General features: G+C 36.3%; 3 protein-coding genes and 1 non-coding gene across 7 annotated transcripts; 2 read left to right on the top strand and 2 right to left on the bottom strand.

The window, feature by feature from the left end:
• Window positions 1-5,523: 5,523 nt before the first annotated feature.
• LOC126701788 (non-specific phospholipase C6) lies at window positions 5,524-8,209 on the top strand. The gene is made up of 3 exons (XM_050400154.1): window positions 5,524-6,914; window positions 7,413-7,589; window positions 7,789-8,209. The coding sequence occupies exons 1-3, from the start codon at window positions 5,804-5,806 to the stop codon at window positions 8,085-8,087; spliced, it is 1,587 nt and encodes a 528-aa protein (XP_050256111.1). The 5' UTR covers window positions 5,524-5,803; the 3' UTR covers window positions 8,088-8,209.
• Window positions 8,210-8,638: 429 nt separating this feature from the next.
• LOC126702847 (mediator of RNA polymerase II transcription subunit 30) lies at window positions 8,639-14,115 on the bottom strand. Of its 3 annotated transcripts, none has more exons than XR_007647862.1 (4): window positions 13,541-14,115; window positions 11,485-11,580; window positions 11,057-11,229; window positions 8,639-8,910 (listed from the first exon to the last, which is right to left on the bottom strand). XR_007647862.1 is itself a non-coding variant. In XM_050401705.1 (3 exons), the coding sequence occupies exons 1-3, from the start codon at window positions 13,913-13,915 to the stop codon at window positions 11,131-11,133; spliced, it is 570 nt and encodes a 189-aa protein (XP_050257662.1). In that variant the 5' UTR covers window positions 13,916-14,115; the 3' UTR covers window positions 10,765-11,130. The 3 variants fall into 3 exon arrangements, 1 of the variants encoding a protein (XP_050257662.1); XR_007647861.1 differs by lacking the exon at window positions 8,639-8,910 and adding an exon at window positions 10,381-10,694; XM_050401705.1 differs by lacking the exon at window positions 8,639-8,910 and having other exon boundaries at window positions 10,765-11,229.
• TRNAS-UGA (transfer RNA serine (anticodon UGA)) lies at window positions 14,066-14,147 on the bottom strand. Its single transcript has one exon. It is a non-coding gene; the product is annotated as a tRNA-Ser (tRNA).
• Window positions 14,148-18,269: 4,122 nt separating this feature from the next.
• Window positions 18,270-23,321, top strand: LOC126702779 (thylakoid lumenal 17.9 kDa protein, chloroplastic). Of its 2 annotated transcripts, XM_050401631.1 has the most exons (5): window positions 18,270-18,595; window positions 19,044-19,158; window positions 22,144-22,213; window positions 22,910-23,102; window positions 23,251-23,321. In XM_050401631.1, exons 1-5 carry the CDS (start codon window positions 18,309-18,311, stop codon window positions 23,255-23,257), a joined length of 672 nt encoding a protein of 223 aa, XP_050257588.1. In that variant the 5' UTR covers window positions 18,270-18,308; the 3' UTR covers window positions 23,258-23,321. The 2 variants fall into 2 exon arrangements, with proteins under 2 accessions (XP_050257588.1, XP_050257586.1); XM_050401629.1 differs by having other exon boundaries at window positions 22,910-23,321.
• The last annotated feature ends 890 nt before the right edge of the window (window positions 23,322-24,211 follow it).

Below are 24,211 nucleotides of genomic sequence, written 5' to 3'. Positions count from 1 at the left end.
AATTCTGTTCAACCTATAAAAAAAAATGTATTCACCCAAACAGTAATGATTCAAAACTTGTGCAAAAAATCTGTTCACATAAAAAAAATCTGTTCAACAAATCTGTTCACATAACAAAAAAATCTGTAAGGCATATTAGAGTATAGCATTTTTTATTTATTTATTTATTTTTTATTTTTTTTGGGGGGCTAACCGGATACTCTTGGAATAAAAAGGGTTATTCTATTGCACTTTCTCCTATAAATAAAAGGTTTAAGGAAGGAGTGTTAGTGTCTGAACTCATCATTAAGCATTTAAATCAACAGACACCCTTGCGGCCTTGCCAAAGCAGATGAGAATTATCTACCATACCCTCATTAACTAAAAAACATAAAAAACAGAACATTTATGCTCATACACATTACACAGTTCTGACAGTGTTAGTATAAACCAAATACAAATAGCCACTAGGTAACAGTGTTAGTATAAAGTATAAACCAACTTAGTATAAAACTGTTGGTCCATTTTTTTCTGTTAAAACTTAAAACAACTCTTCCTTAGCATTGTCACCTGTCATTTCCTTTACCTTGTTTTTGTTTGTTTTCTTTTTTGTTTAACTTTGGCTAATTTGAAATCAACCAACAAACATGACTGGCACCCATGGCCATGGACCTATAAACCAACTCAAACAGATGGTTTGCCACGAGGTGAGAGAAGGGTTCATTGAAAAGTGAAAACAGAGGAGCTTAGTGGCTTACCGTTACCTGTGGTTTGCCTCGGTGAGCCGGTGACTGGCGAGCACCTGCTAGCTGCTGTAGAAGCCAGCTGAGGCAAGGTGTCAGGGACATAGGCAAGAGGCGAGAGAGAGAGAGAGAGTGTGTGTGTGTTAAGGGACCTCTGACTCAGAAAGAAAGAATTTATACTTAGGGAAAATCTAGAAACCTAGAAAAATACGACACCGTTTTTATTGTTTTTTTTTTTTTGTTTTTTGTTTTTTAAACACCCAATAGATACGATGACGTTTTGTTAAAAAAAAATTATATAGAAACTCGGTGAAACGGCATTATACCAAACGGACACCAAACCAAAGTCACCAAACCTCTGAAACTAAAAGTTACATTACATTGCAGCATCATATCGGTTCGATTCGGGCAGGGACTCGATTTCGGGCTTCTGATCCGATGACTGCACCGCACCGGCATCGGAAAGCCATTCGCTCTCCAATCGTCGGCATTGGCTCCGTTGGTCGGGGGCAAAGGCGGTGCGGGACGATCGGCGTCGGTCAATTTCCTCGGTGATGGTAAGCTTTCGTACACCCCTAATGAATAGTACCAAAAATTACAGTGAGATCCAAGAATAATAGTAAAAATAAACTGAATAGTAAAATAAGTTGGCAAAAATAATCTTTACCAAATGAACACTTATAAGTATTAATTACACCTGTGAAAGTGATTTTAATCCAATCATAATTATTAATTTGTTTGTCATAATAAAAGTCATCTTCTATACACACAACTCTCACCTCTGTAAAAGCTAAAGAAGGTGATGGGTAAATAGTTTGGATTTTTTTTCAAAATAACATCAATTTTCAAACAATTTTATTAGATAGCATGTTTTCAAAATTATTTAGGAAACTAACATCTCGAGTGCAAACAACTCGATTTTGGAGTGCTAAAATCGAGTCCATTGAACTCAGTTTCATTTAAATTGAATCGAGCCTTACAGACTCGATTTCTCAACCATTCTCTCCGTCACACTCCATCAACAAACCCAACGAAATTCATAGAGAAACATCAAGAATCAAGAAACGTGTTTCCTCAACAAACCCAATGAAACATCAAGAATCAAGAAACCCAAAGACAAAGAATCATGAAACCCACCCAAATATCCAGAGAGAAACATCAACAAACCCCGCCGCCGCCACCTGGAGCCTTCGCTATCACCGCCTGGGTTCAATCGTCGCCACCTCTCTGGTTTGTTTTTTTAGTCTTCATGGAAGGTTTGTTCTTCGTGGATTTCTATTTAGGTTTCTGTCTTCAATCTTCATGATTTCTGGGTTTGGGTTTCTGGTTGTGACTGGGTTCAATCGTCACCGCCTCTCTAGTTTGTTTTTTAAGTCTTCGTGGAAGGTTTGTTCTTCGTGGATTTCTGTTTGGGTTTTTGTCTTCGTGATTTTTGGTTGTGAGTGAGAGACAAAGTGTAACAGAAAGGCATGGATGAGAAATTGAGTTTGCAAGACTCAATTTCAACCTAAATGAAATCAAGTTCTACAAACTCGATTTAGCATTCCCAAAATCGACTTTGTTATACTTGAGATGTTAGTTTCCTAAATAGTTTTGAAAAATTCTAACTACCAAAATTGTTTGAAAATTAATGTTATTTTGAAAAAAAATCCAAATAGTTTCACACCTTCCATCCCTTCTCCCTGCGAAAAATGTTAATTCTCATATTCAAATTAGGACATGCTGCTTCACTTGCGAAAATAATTGTCTCATCTGAATTGCTTGTGCTAATGTGGAATTGTTCTAATCTATGTATTGTTCTTCGATAAATTTGTAGAGTCAAAGATGATTTGGGTTTTAATTTGGATGTTAATAAAATTACTATAATTTAAACGTCTAATATATTTTTTTATCAATTACTAAAACTTTAAGGTTTAATAAACATATTTATTTGGCACTAATAACAAAATTTCGTTGTCTCAATAATAAATATTAATAAGATTCAAGTGATACACCATTGGTAATGACAATTATTAATGGTGAGAATTTCTTCTATTAGGGAGATCCTTATCGTGGAGGGGTTTTGAGTGCCAGTGTGGATTATTAGGTTGAGACCATTCCTTATGACTTCCTGCGAACATTGATAGAACACCGTGTTCCTTTTTGATGATCCTTGGAGGGAGTATTGAGAAAGCTCTAATATTAAAGTTAGCGTATAGCGTGTGAATTATCAAGTGTTTAAGTTAGGAAAATTGCATACTTTGTCTTAGGAGTCCAAATCTTCTGTCCCATTTTTCTCTAGAGACAGGTTCCTATTTATATTGGTTTGGTATTCTTGAATTTGCTCTCATCCTAGGGTCTTTTGAACCTGTCCCTCTGGCAATTTGACTCTTATCCCATCAATTCTGCTCGAGCCCATCCCTTGTCAAGTAAAGTATGTGATTACACGATTAATGCAGATTAAATTCCTTGCCTGTTCAACATGTTTCCTAGTTCTTATTTTTGGATTGAAATCAAATGCAATAGCAATATACACACTGTGCAATTCACCTTAAGTTATGAGAGAGAAGTTGAAAAAATAAGTGAAAAAGTAAAATGGTAAAAAATGAAAGGTTAAAAAAAAATTATTTAGGAGCTAAGATTAAAAGTAACTTTTGAAACTTTCAATCTCAATATTTTATTTGCAAATGCACAAGCTATTGCACCTAATTTCAATCTCTTCTTTCTATCGCATTACACAGATTGATCTATATTGCCTTATTTGACTATCCTTTTAAGTGCTCATAGACCTTAGAAGGGTAGAAGGGTAGTCAAGTATGTCCTCATCGGATTAGTCTCTTTAGTAACTTCTGTTGTATCCTATGAATGTGGTTTGAATCCTACATTTTCCTCTTCGACCATCTATAAACTAATAATAATAATAAAAAAGTCACTTGATTTTTACGTATTTAAAGTCACTTACCCTTTGTTAAAGATCTTGTAGCTAAATTGGCATCTTCTCATACATAAAGTGCTTGGAAGTCTAAGAGAGAAATAGTTCAAGCTGCGAGGTTAGCAGCATATTATAATTATCTCTCAAAATTTTTTTTTTTTTTTTTTAAGTCACTTACCCTTTTTTCTTTTTTTGAGAGGAAAAACTCCATTAAGAAAGCACAATGCATACAAAAAGCCAGTGAGTCATGCTTGATTGCTTGTCCAAAGCAAGCAATTATGATTGTCTATTTGTCCTAAATAGTCTACGCGTACGTTATGGCTCTATTGCTTATGGGCGTTTTTTTTTTTTTTTTTGGGAATAATTATAAGAAAAGGTTCAAACTTGATTCTTTTTTGATGAACAGGTTCAAACTTGATTCTTTTTCTAAAGGGTAACGTCCGAGTATTCTTGATGTTTATGGCCATTGCTTGTAAATTTGTAAAAATTAATTATTATTATTATTATTTTATGAATGTTAATATGACATATTCTAATTAAAGTATAATAAAAATAATATTAATTTAAATGAAAGTAATATTACTTATTCATAAAAAGAAAAAAAAAGTAATATTACTCAAATAGGAAAGATTGTAAAAGAGTTGTGTCCATATTATTCCTCTTCCATATATCACTTCGGTATTTCATTCTAATCTTGAGTTTTCTTTTTTTTTTTATTCATATTTTTATTCATATATTCATTGAGTTGCTAATAAAACAAAAAAAAAAAAAAAAAAACAAAAACAAAAAAAGTGTTACAAGAATAACCTTTTTATAAAATTTTAACAACAAATTTTAAGCGACTAGTTCTATTAGTTTTAATCGAACCTACTATAAAAATTATTTTTTTATCTACTAATAACTGTCAATAACAACTTATCATAATATTTTCACAACTAATTTTAGATGGTAAGTTTTTTTTTTTTTTTTTTTTTTTTGAAGAGGATGGTAAGTTGTTTTTAAGTTATAATTTCAACACACAAATAAAATTATTATTATTTTCAATAGTAACAGGCCAGCAAATATAAATAAATATAATAAATAAAAAAAGATAGAGATACAGCGTCAGTCAAAGGTGGCTGACATACTTGACATTCTACTGCGCTAGATTAGAGTAGTCGGTTCATAATACATTTACGGAAGGCAGCTATCAAAGTCAAATACCTTTTGAGTTTAGACATTCTTGCTCTGTTTCCATACAAAGTACGTTCATTAATAGTTTCAGCCAATTCCTAGGTTGCTTTCAATTTCCTTATCAATCAATTTATACGCATCATCGTATCAAAAAAAAAAAAATTACACGCATCATATTTTTAAAATAAAAATTCACACAATACTTATATCTTTTGAGAAAATGAATACTTATATAAAAAAGAAAAGTGAAATTTTATAAAATTGTGCATTCTTTTTTTTAAAAAAAATGATAAATTTTATAGTTCAATTAACATTTTATTTAATATTTTTAATAAGGATGTCAAGAGTTTAAAATTTAGAATTTGGTTTTTTTCTTTTTTTTAATCTCTATCAAAAGAATACAAATTCACCATCAAACTGTTCATGTTCCGCTTTATAATCCATCTAATTTTGACCCATTAGTATCAATTTTTATTCTCTCAACTAGGCCATTTTGCCTATTCAAGATCCTAAAATCACGTATCATGGTGTGTAAAACTGTGATCTTTACACTATACTGGTAACTGAAGCAGTGAAAGACGTGTGGCTGTTTTGATAATGACTATGTCACAGCATAGCAAGTAGCAACAGTGCAATACTTTTACAGTTTTACTTTCCAAAAGAAGACAGATCATATCTCTCTTTTCCTTTATTCCTTTCTCCTTTATCAAAGCACCATTTTTAAAGCAAGGCCACAAAAACCAGAAGCTTCTCAATTCATTTACTCGGTCTGTACTATACACCCCAAATCAAAAATTGTAACTCCCTCTCTCTCTCTGAAAAATATCTGACAAAACAGTCATGTATGGTTAGAACTTAGATTTAGATTCTTCTCCACACACCACTTTGCTTTACTATCAGTTCTTGAATCCCCCATAACCAAAAAAAAAAAAAAAAAGAGAGCAAAAGCAAAACACCCACTTGCCAAAAACACTCATTGTATTTCACAGAGCCAAGTATGGGATTGGGAGGTTGTTCCAAAACCAAGCCAACAAGTCCACCTTCATTGGCCTCAATATTTTTCTTGCTCTTGCTCACACTCTCAAATGTTTCCTCAGCAAACCCACCACCAAACCAACCCATCAAAACCATTGTGGTTTTGGTCTTGGAAAACAGGTCCTTTGACCACATGCTTGGGTGGATGAAAAAAGCCATTAACCCATTAATCAATGGAGTCACAGGTGATGAATGCAATCCTTTATCCACCAATAACACGACCCCAAAAGAAGAGTCCATTTGTTTCACTGATGATGCTGAGTTTGTGGATCCGGATCCGGGTCATTCATTTGAAGCAGTAGAGCAACAGGTATTTGGTTCTAGTTCAATTCCCTCTATGTCTGGTTTTGTACAACAAGCATTGTCCTTGTCACCAAACCTCTCAGAAACAGTTATGAAAGGCTTTAGACCTCAATCTGTGCCAGTCTATGAAGCTTTAGTACGAGAATTTGCTGTCTTTGACAGGTGGTTCTCTTCAATTCCTGGTCCAACACAACCCAATAGGTTGTTTGTGTACTCAGCTACTTCTCATGGTTCAATAAGCCATGTTAAGAAGCAGTTGGCTCATGGGTACCCGCAAAAAACCATCTTTGATTCACTTCATGAGAATGGTATGGACTTTGGAGTTTATTTCCAAAACATACCCACAACGTTTTTTTATAGGAATTTGAGGAAGTTGAAGTACATTTTTAAGTTCCATCAGTTTGATTTGAAATTCAAGAAAGATGCTAGAAATGGTAAGCTTCCAAGCTTGACTGTGATTGAGCCAAGGTATTTTGATCTTAAAGGAATGCCTGCAAATGATGACCACCCTTCTCATGATGTGGCTAGTGGGCAAAAACTAGTTAAAGAGGTGTATGAGGCATTGAGAGCTAGTCCTCAATGGAATGAGACCCTTCTGGTCATTACCTATGATGAACATGGTGGGTTCTATGATCATGTCAAAACTCCTTATGTTAATGTTCCTAACCCAGATGGGAACACAGGGCCTGCTCCTTATTTCTTCAAGTTTGATAGGCTTGGTGTTCGTGTGCCAACAATTATGGTCTCTCCTTGGATCAAGAAAGGGACTGGTAAGCTCAAATTTTCATGCTTTAACCTTTGTTTAGTTTGTCAATCCAGTTAAAAGTCTTTTTGTGTTGAACTGTTGATGTTAGAAATTCGTTGAGATACATAGAATTGTGTTTGGTATTGAATTGCTTTTGAACTATATTATTATATTATAGAATGCTAGCTTTTACGGTTGGTAAGGTTCCAATTCTATTTTGATATTGCTGAGATAAAGTTGGATTAGGTAGTGCTTAATTTTGGTTAATTTTCCAAATACTTGTCTTCTGTACACATTTGAGTATTTGGGTTGAAGTCAAATTTATTTTACAAGTTGGAAATTGATTCTTGATTAACACCAGAAAGGGTGGTTATTGATGATTTGGTTGTTATAGTGCTTTAATTGCTACCTAATGCCTTGGTCCATATTTTCGCCTGAGTGTTTGAAGCTTCAAACTTGAGTTTACATGTTTTGTAGTCTCACTTTCACTTTTTATTGTACTGATCTGCATCTGTTTTCACAGTGATAAGTGGCCCAAAAGGACCTGCTCCAAACTCTGAGTTCGAGCACTCTTCAATCCCTGCCACCATTAAGAAGATGTTCAACCTCTCCTCTAATTTCTTGACTCACAGGGATGCATGGGCTGGGACATTTGAGCAGGTTGTTGGGGAATTAACCTCTCCTAGAACTGATTGCCCAGGTATCTATCCTACTATTTCAGGCCCATTGTAACATTCTGAGACTAATTTCAATGCACTAAAACTTAGGTACAGTTACTTAGGTGCTTTTAAGCGTTGTAACTTAGATTCCCTAGCTGAATTTGACCATCTTTTTTATTTTAAACGTTTCAAGATATTTATATAAGAAATCTTAGCTAGTGTATTATGCATTTATCACAGAGACCCTGCCAGATGTGACACCACTGAGGACCACAGAAGCAAAGGAAGACAGTGGGCTATCGGAGTTTCAGGGAGAGGTAGTTCAACTAGCAGCTGTTCTTAATGGTGACCACTTCTTGAGCAGCTTCCCAGATGAAATGAGCAAGAAGATGAATGTGAAAGAAGCTCATGAGTATGCGAGGGGTGCTGTTTCAAGGTTCATAAGAGCAAGCAAAGAAGCCATCAAGTTAGGTGCAGATCACTCTGCCATTGTAGACATGAGATCTTCCCTCACCACCAGATCCTCAATTCATAATTAATCAATTGGAATCCTCCTAGATCATGTATTTAGAGTCCATGTCTTGCTCAGATATATATCCAGTATAGTGAAGTGGAATTTTAAACAAGGGGAAGCAAAGCTTTTCTATAGTGATTTGAGTAATTCCCATTGTCTCATTTTGCGTTATGTGGTCATGAAGGCAATCTTTTTAAAAAAAAAATGTTAAGAAATGGTCCCTAAAGCAATTTAAAAATAAGAACAGAACAACTTCATTGACTCCAGTGCTTATATATTGCTTATTTTGAGAAACCACCGAAAATAACAATGACAAAAGGGCTTTTAAGTTGTAGGGATCAAGTAAGTTTGAACATGCTGGTTGAATAAAATTCTTTACGAGCTACCCTCTGCAAAATTGAACGCTTCTATGAGAACTCGGGAACCATTCATCTGCGAAATTATACACTTCTATGAAAACTAGGGAACCATTCAAGCATACATATATCGCCTTTGAAGTGATTCTGTTGGTGGCACCAACACAGTTAATTTTGAATATTATTTTACCAAATATATATATATATATATATATATATATTTTGGGTAGAAACAGAGGTCTTATATAATTATAAACAAGGTTTATACTTCATACATCAACAGCTATAGCTACCTTTCGGGCACATAGGCTATTACTCCCTAGGCTAATCATATCCCTTACATAACACGAATACAAAAAAGTAGGGAAGGCTTCATATATAAGCAAAACTTGCTGTTGGTGGTTTCCCTATTTTGCGAGACCATCGACGCACTCATTTGCTTCATGGTATGTGTTGTACACTTGAACCTCCCATGCTTGCGCCATAAGGCTCCTGCAATCACATAATAAAGGAAACATGTCAAGAGGGAAATTAGAGTTCTCATTAGTTAACCAGGTTAAGACTATCATAGAATCAATTTCAAGGTGGATAAATTTAACTCCCAAGTCCCGAGCCAACTTAATCCCCCGACGAACTGCTCCTAGTTCTACCACATTATTGGATGTAATGCCCAAATTCAAAGAAAAACCCAATATCCATCTCCCAAAGCTATCTCTCAAAAGACCTCCTGCCCCTGCCATTCTTGGATTACCTATAAAATTGCCATCCGTGTTGATCTTTATAAATGGTTCAGCTAGAGCAGTCCATGTAACTAGTTGATACACCTTATGTTACAAGTTAAATGCAAGGGCAAGGAATGCAAGTGTCTTTCACACCAAAAATGACAAGTAGCTGATTCAACTTTGGAAATTAATCTCTTTAAAAAACCGGGGGGGGGGGGGGGGGGGGGGGGAAGGGGTGTTAAGGCGGATTTATATCCGGTGCAATCCTCCACACATCTTTAACTTTTGTGATTTATGGCTTATATTTAAAGTGGGGGTGTCCACGGGTCAGTTCGGATCGGGTTTATGCCTAACCAGAGACCAACCCGATAGAATCGAGTGGAGAACGTTCTGACCCACCGCCAACTAGCGAAGGAGTCAGATTGAAACGGTCGATTTTGCGCTGGAAACACGGTCAGTTCGATCGAAACCATCCACAATGGAAAATTCGACCAAAATAGTTCATTTTAGGCCAAAATGCGCTAGATCCAGTTGATATCTCAACGAATCTGATGAAATCTCGCTAGATCTGGTGAGATTTCCACCAGATCTGGCTGAGATCTCACTAGATTCGGTGATATCTCCCAAAATCCAACCAAAATCTCATAACAATCTAAGGTATTCTGACCAAAAATTCGTCAAAAAATTCTAATTTCACTAGATTTTGGTAAGGCTCCAGTCAGGTCAGCTGAGGCGGGTTTTAGAAGAAAGTACTCACCATCTGACCTGTCGGACTCAGTTTCTGGGCTTTGTAATCCGCTGCCGACCACTAAAGCTCATGGATCGATCGCAGGTGGGTTGGGTCTGGTCAATTGGATCGGGTCCGAATCTGGCTAGACACCCCTAATTTAAAGCTAACTTTTTAACTTTTGATCTGAACCGTTTAAAAGATATTACACTGGATCTCAATCCTGTTAAGGCTGTCTACTAATCAACTATCTCCTCACAAAATGAAAGCTTTATAGAGTACTACCTTTTTTATTTATTTAAAATTGTGTAGTCCAATAGTTAGCATTTAGCATGGACGATTAGGCAGAATTGGGAGACAAAACTTGCTGGGAAATAAATGTGCGAGCCTCTTTGAATTCCTAGCATTCGTGGCACCCAAACAAATTGTGTACATCCTACAATATCCATGGCTTCTAACGTGCAAAGCAAGATTCATTCTTAAAAATTGACTTCCATTTTAACGAATTGCAAATAAAAAATAATTAATTTAGTTGGATTTAATGCAGATATACTCAATCTCGATAAAATATCCAGGAGAGAGAGACAGAAAGAGATAGGGATGAGGGACACCACGAAGCAATTAGCCGCAGCCGCCCATGCAAATCAGAATAGCATAAATCAATGTCCTAACAGCATTGCCACTCTCATGTAGCTCTGTGGCTACAGAGCTGGCCGCAAAATGATACGATGCCAACGCTAACCACTTGCTTATTCACGCAAAACATATTGGTGCTCATGTTTATGTAGTTTTCAGACGCTGCTGTATTGAGGAATAGATCAACCTGACTGTTGCATAATGGAGCCAGACGAGATCAGATCCCTAAATAGCAGTTCTTATAGCTCAAACTCCAGAAACTTATACATCAAATTACGCATTAAAATCTAGCCGATGTCATTTCGTACATAAATTGAATGAAAAATCTCATCACATTAATGACTACCAAGCATAAACTAGACTATTCAAATCCAATCCTTTACAGCAAAATTAGGATATACAGAATCCTTCACTTCACTATTTCTCACTCAAAATTTCTCTGAAATAATCCTATTCCTATGTGAAACCTGATCATCCTCCTTTAACTTCTAAAATGAATATATCTCTAAGTTCAACAGAAAGAGAAAGAAAGTCGGGATGGAAGCATCATCACCTCATGTCGAAATATGGGCTAAGTCTATTCTTAGGCGGCACCATTATTTAGGATGAAGCTATCCATCCTGAACTTCAGACAGCACAAGGACTTTGCCATGTAGATATGTCAGTAATAAGATCTCGTAGCTGATCTATGAGAACCTTGAGATAGTTGTTCTTGTTTGCAAGCTCCTACAATCAGGAACACAAGTAAAAACAGAGTAAGAGAAGATGAGCTCTCAACAGGTCAACAATTTCAGAAGAAGCATGGACCCGCTACTGTGAGATGCTGATTTCCTAAAATACTCATTATTTGAAACAAACACCCATCCCAGCCCCATAAAGGACAAATGTCCAAACACCATTCTAAGAAAGGAAATTCGATACAACATAGCCTTAAAACCATAAGATTTCACCAATATAAGTATACAACTCAAAGAAAACTACCTTTCTTAGATTAGAGGCTCGCTCTTCTAACTTCTCAATGTCAGCCTCTGGGGATAGCGGGCCGCCTGGAGTTGAGTCCATTTCAAATGCTTTCGACTATTTCAACATGACTAAAATTGAGTTAGCTCAAGTTAAAAGTTGCACAAAGCAAACTCTACATTTCTATTGCTTCCAAAACATCTCATTTTGTAGGAAAATAACTTCAGAATATGATTTATTAAATTTATTAACAAGAAACAAAATTAGCTGTGGAAAGACAGTGGCAGTAATTCAGCAATGGCCATCCTTGGTTTGCTTACTCTCATCATTTAAACAATTTAGGATTTCAAAAGAAAAACACTCCAGTCTTCAAAAGTGGAAAAAACATAGCTACTCACTACAGTTAAACTTAAAACCACTCTCTCATTCACGGTATAATCCAGTCCTATGATTTCAAGGTGTTCTGCATTCCCCACCTCCTCTATAAGTGATTTCTTCTTTTGCCTCATATAATTAATTTGTGCCAAAGTTTTAGCAGAATAATCAACAATCAACCCCCACGCCCCAACTCAAAACAACCTATAAAACTTATTATATGTCTAATATCTCATTAGAAATCTAGCAAGTTATGTCTATTATATACATTATCAATGCAATAATATTTTTACCCCTATAATTGATCCCAATCTCCCAAAACGTTTATCACATATTACCTAAAAATTGACCTTATAATTCTAATCAAATTTCCCTGCAAGACAAACTATAAAAAATCAAAATTTATCAACCAAATGCTTGCAACAAAACCAAGTTGTGAAACAACCAAAGGCTCACAACAAAACCAAATGGCAAAACAGTGAGATAGAGTTTTGAGCTTTTAATCTTCTCAGTGCAGCTATATCCTCACATTAAACTTACTAATAAAATTTTACAGCAAACAAAAATTATCAACCAAAGGCTCACAACAAAAGCCAATTAGCAAAACAGTGAGTTAAAGTTCTGAACTTTTCACCTTCTGAAAGCTATATCTTCAAAATATACAACTAGCAAAATTTCACATAACCAAAATTGTCAACCAAAAGCTCACAACAAAAACTAATTAGCGAAACAGCAAGTTCAAAGTTTTGAACTTTTCTCCTTTTGAGACCTAGCCAATTTCCTCAAATTTTTATACTTACCAATAAAATTCCCAGCAAAGCAAAACCTCAAAAACCAAAATTATCAACCAAAGGCTCACAACAAAAACCAATTAACTAAACAGCAAGTTTGAAGTTCTGAACTTTTGTCCTTCTGAGACCTAGCCATTTTCCTCACATTAAACTTGCTAATAAAATTTCCCAGCAATCAAAGCCTCGAAAACCAAAATGAAACAACCAAAGGCTCACAACAACAAACAATTAGCAAAACAGTGAGCTAAAGTTTTGAACTTTCAACTTCTAAAACCTATTTCTTTCACATTATACCTCTAATAACATTTCCAATCTTAACAAAACCTCAGAAACCAAAGTTGCAAAAAGCTCACAATTCACAACAAAACAAAAACCAAAGGCTCACAACAACAACCAATTAGCCAAACACCGAGCTAAAATTTTGAACTTTCAAATTCTAAAAGCTATTTCGTTCACATTATACCTCTAATAACATTTCCAATCTTAACAAAACCTCAAAAAACCAAAATTGCAAAACGCTTGCAACAAAATAAAAACCAAATAGAGAAACACTGAGTTAAATTTTTGAACTTTAAACTTCTAATAGCTATTTTTTTTTCACATTACAAACCTCCATTGACATTTTTAAGCAAAACAAAAACTCAAAAACCACAATTGCAAAAGGCTCACAGTGATTCACAACAAAACGAAAGCCAAAATTATCAACCAGAGGCTGACAACAATAACAACAACCAATTAGCAAAACACTAAGCTAAAATTCTTGAAAGCTATTTCTTTCACATCAAAACCTCTAATAACATTTCCAAGCAAAGCAAAAAATCAAAGACCGAAATTGCAAAAAGCTCACAACAACAAAACAAAAACCAAATCAGCGAAACAGTGAGCTAGGGTTTTTGGAAAGAGTTTTTCACCTTGTGCGAGTTCGGAATCGCGGAGAGAATCGTACGGAGCGAGTTCACCGAGTTCTTGTACCGACCCCGAGCCTCTTCGAGAGCTCCTCCACTTCCGCCGCCGCCACTCTCGCCGTGATGCGCGGAATTATCGGAAGAAGCCACGTCACCGTTAAGGACGACGCCGTTTGAGGATTGAGAGGAAGGACCATTCGTAGTAGCAGCAGAAGAAATAGTGGAGGTGCACCACAAGGAAGGGTTGCAGAGCTCGTCGTTCATGGAGGTGAGGATTTGGAAAGCGGACTCTATGGTTTCTTCCAGAACCTTCTGGCCATCCATGGCCAGCTCTTGTGTGCTCTTAGGGCTCGTTATCGCGGTCGCTGTTTTGTCTTCCATCTGAGTTGAGGATCTGTTTGGTTGCCGAGAAAGTTTCGCGAGCAAAAAGAAATAGTTTGTGCTTATTTCTGAGAAAGAAAAAAAGAAAAATTTTCCTGCGTTTTTTTCTCAGCTCCCAAACTGAGATTTGAATGAAATAAAAGTAAAAATCGTCGACAGCAGGGTTCGAACCTGCGCGGGCGAAGCCCAACAGATTTCAAGTCTGTCTCCTTAACCACTCGGACATATCGACCTTGACGTCTTAAGATCGTATGAAATATTATCAGTAGTAATGGAAGCGCAAAAATTTTCATTCTCATTTTTTATAAATGCTGGCATTGGTTCACTGGTGACACTATTTTTTTTAACATTAATCATAATACACAATCGAAAATAACTTGTATCTTTAGATTTATTGAAAAAAAAGTATTGTGTTTTAACTTTGTTTAAGATTGCAAGTCTTAAGCAATGGGTGATTGCTTTCATATGAATTTGCTACTATTTACATATTTAATATTCACTATTTACAACACAGTCACTTTTAATAGATATAGCATAGTAGCATTTGGATGAAATTTTTTGTTTGTTTTGTGTTTTTCGTATTTTTTATGCTACATATGAATTGGAATAAGTTGATAAATGTTGTCATGTGTTTGTGTAAGAGCTATTATATGATAATTGAAAAGATTACCCATGTATAGTTTTATTCACATAATTCATGTGACTTATTTAAATAGTACACATAATAGTCTTATAATTTGTTATATAATGGGTTGGAAAAAATTATTTCAAACCAATTTTGAGCCAAACTTTGTCCATGTTTGATATTATCATCCAACACGACATGACTTTTGCTAGTGTAAATGAGGGAAGTTTGCCATTTAACATGATTTTAGCAACTATTTCGTTGGTTGGCATGTTTTCGAAACATTTTAGTCAACTAGCATTTAGAGCTGGAAAGGTTGAGTACAGTGAAAAAACTTGAGTCTAGACTCGAGTTCCAAGCTAATGTGGATAAATAATTGTTGAGGGCCATTTGTGGAAGCTCAGCAGACAGAAAAGCCCAATAATGAGGGCCACAAAGAATTGACAAGATAAATAACAAAGAACCCATTAGGCCCAAGCGGCAGGAATAATGGATCACAGGCCCAACAAATGAATAAATGGGTCTTGAAAAGGCAAGTGGGCTCAAAGAAGCCAGGAAAGAAAGAAGTAGCATCCCATGGGTAGAGTATGAAGTAGAAAAGTAAGAAAGGGCTGCCGCAGGCCCAAGGCAATTGTAAACTAAGAGAGTAAGGAGTTTATGGCAGGCCCATGAACTCCAAAGATAAGGATAAGGTTATTGGGCCGGGGAAGTCCAATGAAGTTAGTAAAAAGCCTATGGGAGTGTAGAATTAGCAAACGGGCCGAGGAAGCCCAAGGAAAGCAATCGGACCACGGATGTCCAAAGGAAAAGCCCAAAGGGACATAGGAGCCCATGAGTAAAAGCAAAACAGTGCCCACAATAGGCCACTGAGAAAAGGGATAAACGGCTGGCCCAAAAGGAGGTCCAGCAGGATTAAGTTATTACGGCAGGAATAACAGTTCAACGTGGCAGGCAGTAAAGAAAATCAAAAGTGGGCCAAGGAAATGTGAAGCCCATTATCATACGAGGCCCAGCTCCTAAATGGAGCGAAAAACCAAAGGAAAGCCCACATGAAAGGCCAGGAAAACGCAGACGAAGAGTCTCCAGGTCACGGCAGACGCATGAGCAGCAGGCAAACTCTTGGACAAATTTGAAAGGGAAGCACGCGCAAGGCCCAGGCACCACCAACCTATACCCAGCCAATATAGGACATGGTGGGGCCATGGGCCAGAGGTAAGAGGTAAAGGGGGTGTGGTTTGGTGGTGGGGAGAGGGAAAAATATCTATTTACGGCTCCTGCCCAAGCCTCTTTTGGGAGGTACGTCCTGCTGGGATGATAGACCACCCAAAAGAGGCAAGTTTGAGGGGGAACCGTTGGTGCATGCTCTGAGAGTAGAGAGAGAAAGCATTTATACCGTGGCAGGAAAGAAGTGCTACGACAGGGGGAGAACTGAAACCTACCTCTGTCTGGCAAGGGTGAGTGGCACACACCTCTGGTGGTCGGCAAGTACGCCCAGACTAGACAGAGGCGGTTAAGGGGCAAAATGGTAAAACCATGGTTGTGGCAGACACTATAAAAAGGCTCTTGCCATGCCCTGTAAAGGGGATCGAAAAACAGAGTATATTTTCTTGAGTAAAAAGGAGAAAACAGAGCAAGAAGAAAGGAAAAAGATAAGAAAAAAAACTAAGAAAAACGAGAGTTATTTCAAAGAGGGCATGCACCCATAGATCGTTTTCTCCCTTTTCCCCTTCAAATCTTACATTCTTCCAAAACGCAAGCAAGGACCCTCTTTCTTTTGAGCAAACAACCATTCAGGTCCGACTCCCTCAAAACCATTAATCTCCACTGCAGGATCCTTTTCCTGGGGAGGTTATTTGCATTGAGAAGATGCGTTCTTTCCTCTTTAGCTTTGTTGCGGCAGAATAAGCTTAAAACTTAATTTATCCCCATTTAAATTAGCCAGTATTATTTTCTTCATTCTTCTCTGTGATTGATATCATTATGACTGTAATCATGCTTTATTAGCAGGGAATACATAGCCGTTTATTTAAATAAGTCAAAATACTCTGTTTTAGTTATTATTATATCTGCCTGCCGTAACTCGTCTGCAGCAGTTCCACCTGCCGTAATTCGTCTGCAACAGTTCTACTTGCCGTAAACTTGCTCCTGGCAGACAGGGCATAAGTTTGTGCACAAACTGGCCCAAGTTGAGTTACAATTGGACCGGCCCCAGCTCTCTTACTCAGAAACACTAGAGCCCATCACCGCAGGAGGCAGCCCAGCCCATTACCGCAGGAGGCAGCCCAACATACCATATCGCACAGAAAAGGCCCCTACAATAATCTACGTGGAACTCGAGTACCATAGAGCATACAGAGAAAGAAGCAGGCCGGAGATCTAAAGAAGAAGAAGAAGAAGAAGAACCCACAACCCAATACAAATAAACCCATATCCAACTGCAGGAACTCGAGTTCCACATGAATTTTTTTTCCACATCAGCTTGCCACCACTTGGAACTCAAGGCTTAGAGACTTGATTTCTTTTACTAAACTTAAGTTTCAGAGCCTCAAGATATTAGTTTACAAAATAGTTTTGCAAACTTGACAACTAACTAAATTGTTCTAAAAATAATGTTACATGGCAAATTTCCCCATGTAAATGGTTTTGTATCAATTAAGAGTCTTGTAACTTAATAGCATAATATAGTTTCTCTTATGAAGAGAATTTGGATTCAAATCTCGCTCTACAACTTGATTTAGAGGATAAATAAATTTATTTAAAGTTTATAAACTAAATTTATATAATATTTAAAGTTTATAAACTAAATTTATATAATATTTAAAAGTTAAAACATAGCATTTATTATTATGTTCCTATTAAGCCACATCAGTATAACATTTTGGTCTCTTTTAATCCACTTTGGTCCATTATGTTCCACTTCAGTCCATTTGGTTTATTTCGGTCCAGTTTAGTCCATTTTTGTCAACTTTCATTCATTTTGGTCCAGTTCAGTCTTGTTTAGTCCATTCAGATTAGTTTGACCCATTTGATCTGTTTGGTCTCTTTCCGTACTCCACTTCAATCCTTTTGGTCCACTTCAATGAAAGCTAAAACGTTTTGTATATGGATTCTAGACTCCTCATCTACCCAACAACACAATCGGCTAACGTTTCCACTTTCCACATTAAATCCAACTCACTGGTAATTCAGCCCTCTTTCCGTACTCCACTTCAATCCTTTTGGTCCACTTCAATGAAAGCTAAAACGTTTTGTATCTGGATTCTAGACTCCTCATCCACCCAACAACACAATTGGCTAACATTTCCACTTTCCACATTAAATCCAACTCACTGGTAATTTAGCCCTTCACCTATCGCATTTCTTTCGGTTTTGTCTCTTCCTCTTCCAAAAATTACAGCTCATCTTTTGAATTCATCCATGAACCATCCTCACGTTTCTTTAGCTTCTTAGTAGTATTTGGTTTAGAAATTGTTTAATTTTTAGTGATAACAAAATTATCTAAAATAAAATTTAGAGAATAAAGTATTCATTATGTCACATTTCAAAATAATTATATATTTCCACACATCACATGAATTTAGAACTAGTTAATTATTGTTGTATACGTTTAGTTATACACCGTCATGCACATTTTCACTATATGTCTGTGCACAACGTGTAACTATCAGCGACTCTAAAATAAAGTCAAGAAAACGGCACCGTTCTCAGAGGACATAAAATGAAACCGAAATGGCTGGTGTTTTGAAAGGATAACAGACTTTCACAATCATGAATTTGATTGGTCATCTTCTCCCTCCACTTCCTTCAACTTCTTCCAAGCCTTCAACCCCCAAGACCTCTCTTTGCCTTCAAATCCCAGAAACTACTTCACTAAATCCAAACCCAAAACCCATTCTCTTATCAAAGCTACTCTCTTTAGCTCTAGCTGCAACTTTAAGCTCCCCATTACCTTCTCTGGCAATCCCTTCTTTCAACTCTCAGTCCTTTCAACTCCCTCCTAGTCCTACCACTCCATTCTCTGAGTCCAAGACTTTGGAGACTGGACTCGAAAATGGGTACGTGTTGAAATTCATTTTTCTTTAATGGGCTTTGCTCTTTTTGTTGAATATATATTTTTATAGGTAGTTACCATCGGACTTGAATCTATGGCTATGTTTGGATACTTTTTATTATAATGCTATTTTTATTGTTAGGCTAAGACATCAATACGTTTGTTTTTTGGTTACATACTATGTTGTGCATTTATGTGTAACGGGTTTTGCTCTTCTTGTTCACTTATAATAATATGATAACATTAATATTCCATATGTCATATGTGTCTAACTTTCATAACTTGTTTGTATTTTAAAGAATTTCCAATAAGATTAGAAAATGGCTTTCACTGATTTTCATTTTTATATTCAATGACACTGCTTTTTTGCTTAGTAGTCAAAATATGACCCTTATGTGTTCAAATTTCAAGGTTTGCTGTCAACCATTTGAGAAAATGTTATGTTCTTGCAGGAAAATCAGACCTTGCCCATCAACAAATCCAGGTTGTGTATCAACAAATCCGAAATCATCATCATTTGCCTTCCCTTGGACAATTCCTGAAAATTCTTCAGGCAATGCAATTCAGGTTCTAAAGATATATGCATTCACTTATAGGCAATTTTATTTCTTTTGGATAAATCTTTAATATTCTTAAAGAGCAAAAAATTTACAGCCTGGACACTCAAACTAAAAAAATTGCATAAACAAAGACACCTCACATATTTACAAGTCCAGAGCACACCATAGCTCATAAGACACCTGATCCTCATGAATTCTAAACAGCAGACTTTTTAAGAGAGTCCTTACTAATGACAGAGTAGGGTATTTCCCATTTACAACACAACACTGTATTAAGAATAGAATTCCTAATGATGTGTAACATGCTGTCTAAAGATGTGCCTTGACATGAATTCTGGCATTCCTTTGAAGCCAGACATGATAAATGGCTGCTCCCAAGGTTATCTTGCAGCATACAGCTCTAAACTTTTACTTCTCAACCGCCTCAAACCACATTCCATGATTTTCTTCCATCTCAATTTTCAGATTGATTACAAGACAGATGAACTTCCTTCCAAATTCTTCTAAGAGAATTTAAATAACAAGTGGTTTCTGCTCTTAACTCCATTTGTGCAGACAATACAAGCTGAGTCCCCTATAAAGTCCTACTCTTTCAATCTGTCCTGGGGTTATCATGCAACCAGGCTACCCAAATAGATCCTGCTTGTGCAAATAAGATCCAGATATGTTTCAAGATAGATGCTTTATTCCAATACTTGGTTCTTTTGGGACCTAGACCACCTGATTTTTAGGCACACATACTATTTCCTAAGAAACTTTACTACCAGTCTACCAACAGTAGAGTTGTCCTGTCCTTGCCACAAAAACCTGTTAAGATTATTCTCAATAGCAGTGACCTTTTTAGGTAGAATGAAGATACCTGCTCAGAAAACTTGAACACTAAACAAGACCGATTGAATAAGTTGCAGTCTCCCTGCAAAGGAATGGTGTTTTGCTGTTCAGGCATTAATCTTTGTTGTAATCTTTTCAATCAAGGCCCTGCAATCTTGAAAACTCAATCTTCCATAAATTAAAGGGACTCTCAAGTATATGACAGGGAGTTTTCCTTCCTTAAATTGAAGAGTACCAATTATGTGCTGCTTCAAATGAGAAGGCTTAACCGGCACAATACATATCACTCTTCTCAGCATTTGTAGCTAGGCCAGATAAGCCCTTAAACTCCTCAAGCACATATTTAATTAAGAGAATTGATGGCTGATCAGCATACGAGAATACCCTTAGATCATAAGCAAAATAGAGGCAAGTCAATTGTGGGCTTTGGCAATTTGGACAAAACTTGAAAGCTTGGAACTCCTGAACTTTTGACTGCAATAGCCTAATACGTACCTCCATCACTAGGACAAACAAGTAAGGAGATAATGGATCTTCTATCTTATTCCCTTCATTCCTTTTAAAAAAAAAAATTCAACCGAGTTATCATTGAGGACAATAGAAATCTTTGGAGTGGTAATGCACTCCACCCAATCAATGTATTTCTTAGAGATACCTACATTACATGGCATTGTAAAGTGAACCCCAATCAACTGAGCCGTATGCTCTCATGAGATCTACTTTATAAGTGCATCTAGCTTTCCCTTTATCTTTATGATAGTTTTGTACTATTTCTTGTGCCAATAGGATGTTTTCAGAGATACTTCTTCCTTGAATGAATGCTATCTGATTCTTACTAATTAACCCAGTCAAACATTGCTTCAATCTATTACCCAGGAATTTTGGGAAGACATTTGTAAATGACATTATAACATGATATTGACCTAAACTCACCCATTATTGATGAATTGGTTACTTTAGGGACTAAAGTAATTATTGTATCATTTATCTCTCATAGGAGTCTACTTAATTCAAAGAGAGATGGAATTGCCTTAACCACATCATCTTTCACGATTGACCAGGCTTTTTTCAATAAAGTTGGTTGTAAATCCATCCGGACCAAGTGATTTGTCCCCAGCCTGAGAAAATAAAGTTCACTGGATCTCCAATTCTGTCATATCATTCTGTAAAATCTCCTTCTGAGCATCAGAGATTTGATCCCTCAGAACTTGGTTGACTCTATTGATCTGCTTTTCAGTAATGCACTTCTCTGAAAAACCCAACAAGTGCTGCTAAAACTCCACAGCCGTAATTTTAAGTTGATCTGAGTTCTCCACTTTATTTCCATCTAAATCATAGAAAACTTGATAAGTTCTTTGCATTTCTTTTTTTCACCACCTTATTATGAAAATAGGCAGTATCTTGATTCCCTAGGTTTAACCACTTGTTTTTTGTTTTTTGCTTCATAAAAGCCTTTTCAGTATTTCTTGTTGATATACACTCTTGCAAACTCTCCTCTAAAAGCATTAGAGCTGGATTACCAGGATTCTGCTGCAAGCCTTTCTGAACAGTCTCTAGGCTCAACCATGGTTGCTATACTTTTTGAGAGATACTCCCCTAAATATCTTTGTTAACCTTTTTTAATATTGTCTTCACAGATTTCAGCATCACATACCATCTGTACATAGGGGTGACTTGTACTTCTATATCCCGTGCTTTTTTTAATCCAAACCAGAAAATCCCTGTGGTCAGTCCAATAATTGAAAATTTTAAAAGGTAATGGGACCAAAGTCTTTGTTATCACTCATGGAGATTAGAGCTGGCAAATGGTCAAATACTCCTGGAAATAGAAAATCCACAATAGCTTGACCAATGGAAGCAAACCATTTCATACTCCCAATAACCCTATCTAACTTTCTGACTACGTAACTCCTTTATTCTTTCTTGTTACTCCATGTTTAGATACAACCAATGGAAGGGTGATACACTACCTCAATATCATAGAGGCACTAACCAAACTTCATATTCATCAAAACACTTAACAGCCATTTTAAATTGAATATTCCAATATTTCATGAACTGGAACTTGCTTGGGTGAAAATATTTTTTCTTACAAATTCTTTTTCATTTTGAGATGTAGCTGTACATGACTTGAAGCTTTCTTGTTCTAAATCTTTTGCAGAAATTGCAAGAAGCAATCCTGAAGACACAGAAAAATGCAAAAATTCAGGTTGTTGAAGATACACCCAACGGTAACTAGACTGAGCTCAACCATAATAAATGGTTTCACTCATAAAAAATTGATGACAGTCAAACTAAGGCTTAAATAGGGAAGGGAAGAGAAATTATGAACCAGTCCAGCCTTCTCTCATAGCTGTTTATGCATGAATTCAAAGTCACCCACATACACTGAACAAGTTGATTTCTAAGTGTTATGAATAGTAGATATTATATTTTAAGCAAAAGTCTTTAGACATGAAGCAGAAAAGGATTGTTTCAAAAGTTTAGGCCTTTCCTATCCTATTTCTACATGTGCTCACACACCCACATTGACACATAAGAGATTTGCATTTGTAGTGTTATGAACTGTATCAATCATTATCAAACCAGGGCCATTAGATGAGGATGAGAAGATAGATTTCAATCAGTTTGGGCCTTTATTTATTTATTTTTAATTCATTCCCCCTTATGGAAAAGCACCTGTAGGATTTTCACGAATGGTGTTACTTTGTTCAAACCATGAGCATTATATGGGGAGTTGGGGGTAAATTTCATGGCCTTTTCTATTCTTATTTTTAAAACTCTTCTCTCCTACCTAAAAATACTAGTAGGAGCATTCAAGTGGCAGAAGGGGGAGGGGTTATTTTCTTTTTTATCCCCCCTCCCCCCAATTATTTTAGTTCTTTGCTTCTTATGTGAGGCACTACTGATAATAAGGGTAAACACAGGCCAATATTTACAAGCTGAGGTTGATGATGGAGGATTTGGCCGGGATGTGCTGGAGTTTTTGGTGAAAGGGGATGTAGTTGCATATAGGTCTATAGCCACCAAAGTAACGTATGTGTACCCCTTCACAACGGCTTTAGGGGATTCAAAGGGACAAGAAGAAAGAATGAAGAAGATTATAGATCAGCTGGGCTGGTATGCTCCAAGTTTTGATACCATGGATTAGTATCATTCAATTTTCTCAATACAAGTAACAAGTAATTTCAGTACGAGATCATGTTTATTCTAATTTATTCATTGGAGTATTGTTGATTTCATCTCTAACTACTGGTCATTTCCGTAGGATATGATAGCAGAGGATGCAGTCTTTCAGTGTATTTACTAATCATATTTCTACATGAAGCTTTTTGATTAGTCATGTTTCACGATGGTATATTCTTAATTATATGGGGAAGAAAAGCACAAAGAGGCTTCTAGAAAAGTATGGACTAGAGTAATTTTTGGTAAGTTGAATTGCCTGGCATGCTCTTGAGTGTATATACATTGTAATAAGTCATGCTAGAGTTTCTTGTCATAGCTGGCAATAGTCAAATGGAAATATTGAGTTGATTATGCCTTATGTTAATGAGTGTCTAGGAAATAGGTCCAAGAGATTTTATGAAAAGGATAGTAGTATATACCATTGAGAAACAGTAATTTAAGAAAGATCTGGTAATTATGTCTCATTTTTCTTGTTGTTGTCTGTTTGGTAGTTAGACATTTGGGTTCTATTATAATGTTTCTTGTTAACTTCTGGTTTCACTCAGTGGAGGCAGTGGGATCTAGCTCCATGTTTTGTCGAATCTTGTACTGATACAATTTCAACTCTTTCCTGAGTCCATGTGTTTGCTTCTTGTTTCCCGTTTTAACATTTTTTTAAGCATCAACATTTTTCATAATTCTATTTCACATAAAAATCCTTAACTGAAGCCATGTTGACATATGTGCATTAGAAAATATTTGGGTCTAGTTGCTTAATTGATGTAGCATAATAGCATATGTTTTTGTGATTATTCACGAAATCCTGCAATTAGTACTTGGAAAAAGTAAGTGTAGATTCATGAGGCTTTTGGCTTGAGGGGGAGCAACCTGAAGGGATGCAATAATCATATTAGGTAGATGTGTCAAAGTGAAAGAGATTGCTAACTTTGTTATAAGTGTGGTTAATATATTTTTTTTTTTTGCAAAATAGTTGAAATCTTGGCAATTTTTTTCACTAGAAAACTGAACTTTGACTATGCAGTAGTAGTAGCGTACCTAAATAC

Source organism: Quercus robur, chromosome 10 (genome assembly GCF_932294415.1).
Source record: "Quercus robur chromosome 10, dhQueRobu3.1, whole genome shotgun sequence".
Lineage (NCBI taxonomy): Eukaryota > Viridiplantae > Streptophyta > Magnoliopsida > Fagales > Fagaceae > Quercus > Quercus robur.
This window is presented reverse-complemented; position numbering and strand designations above follow the sequence as displayed.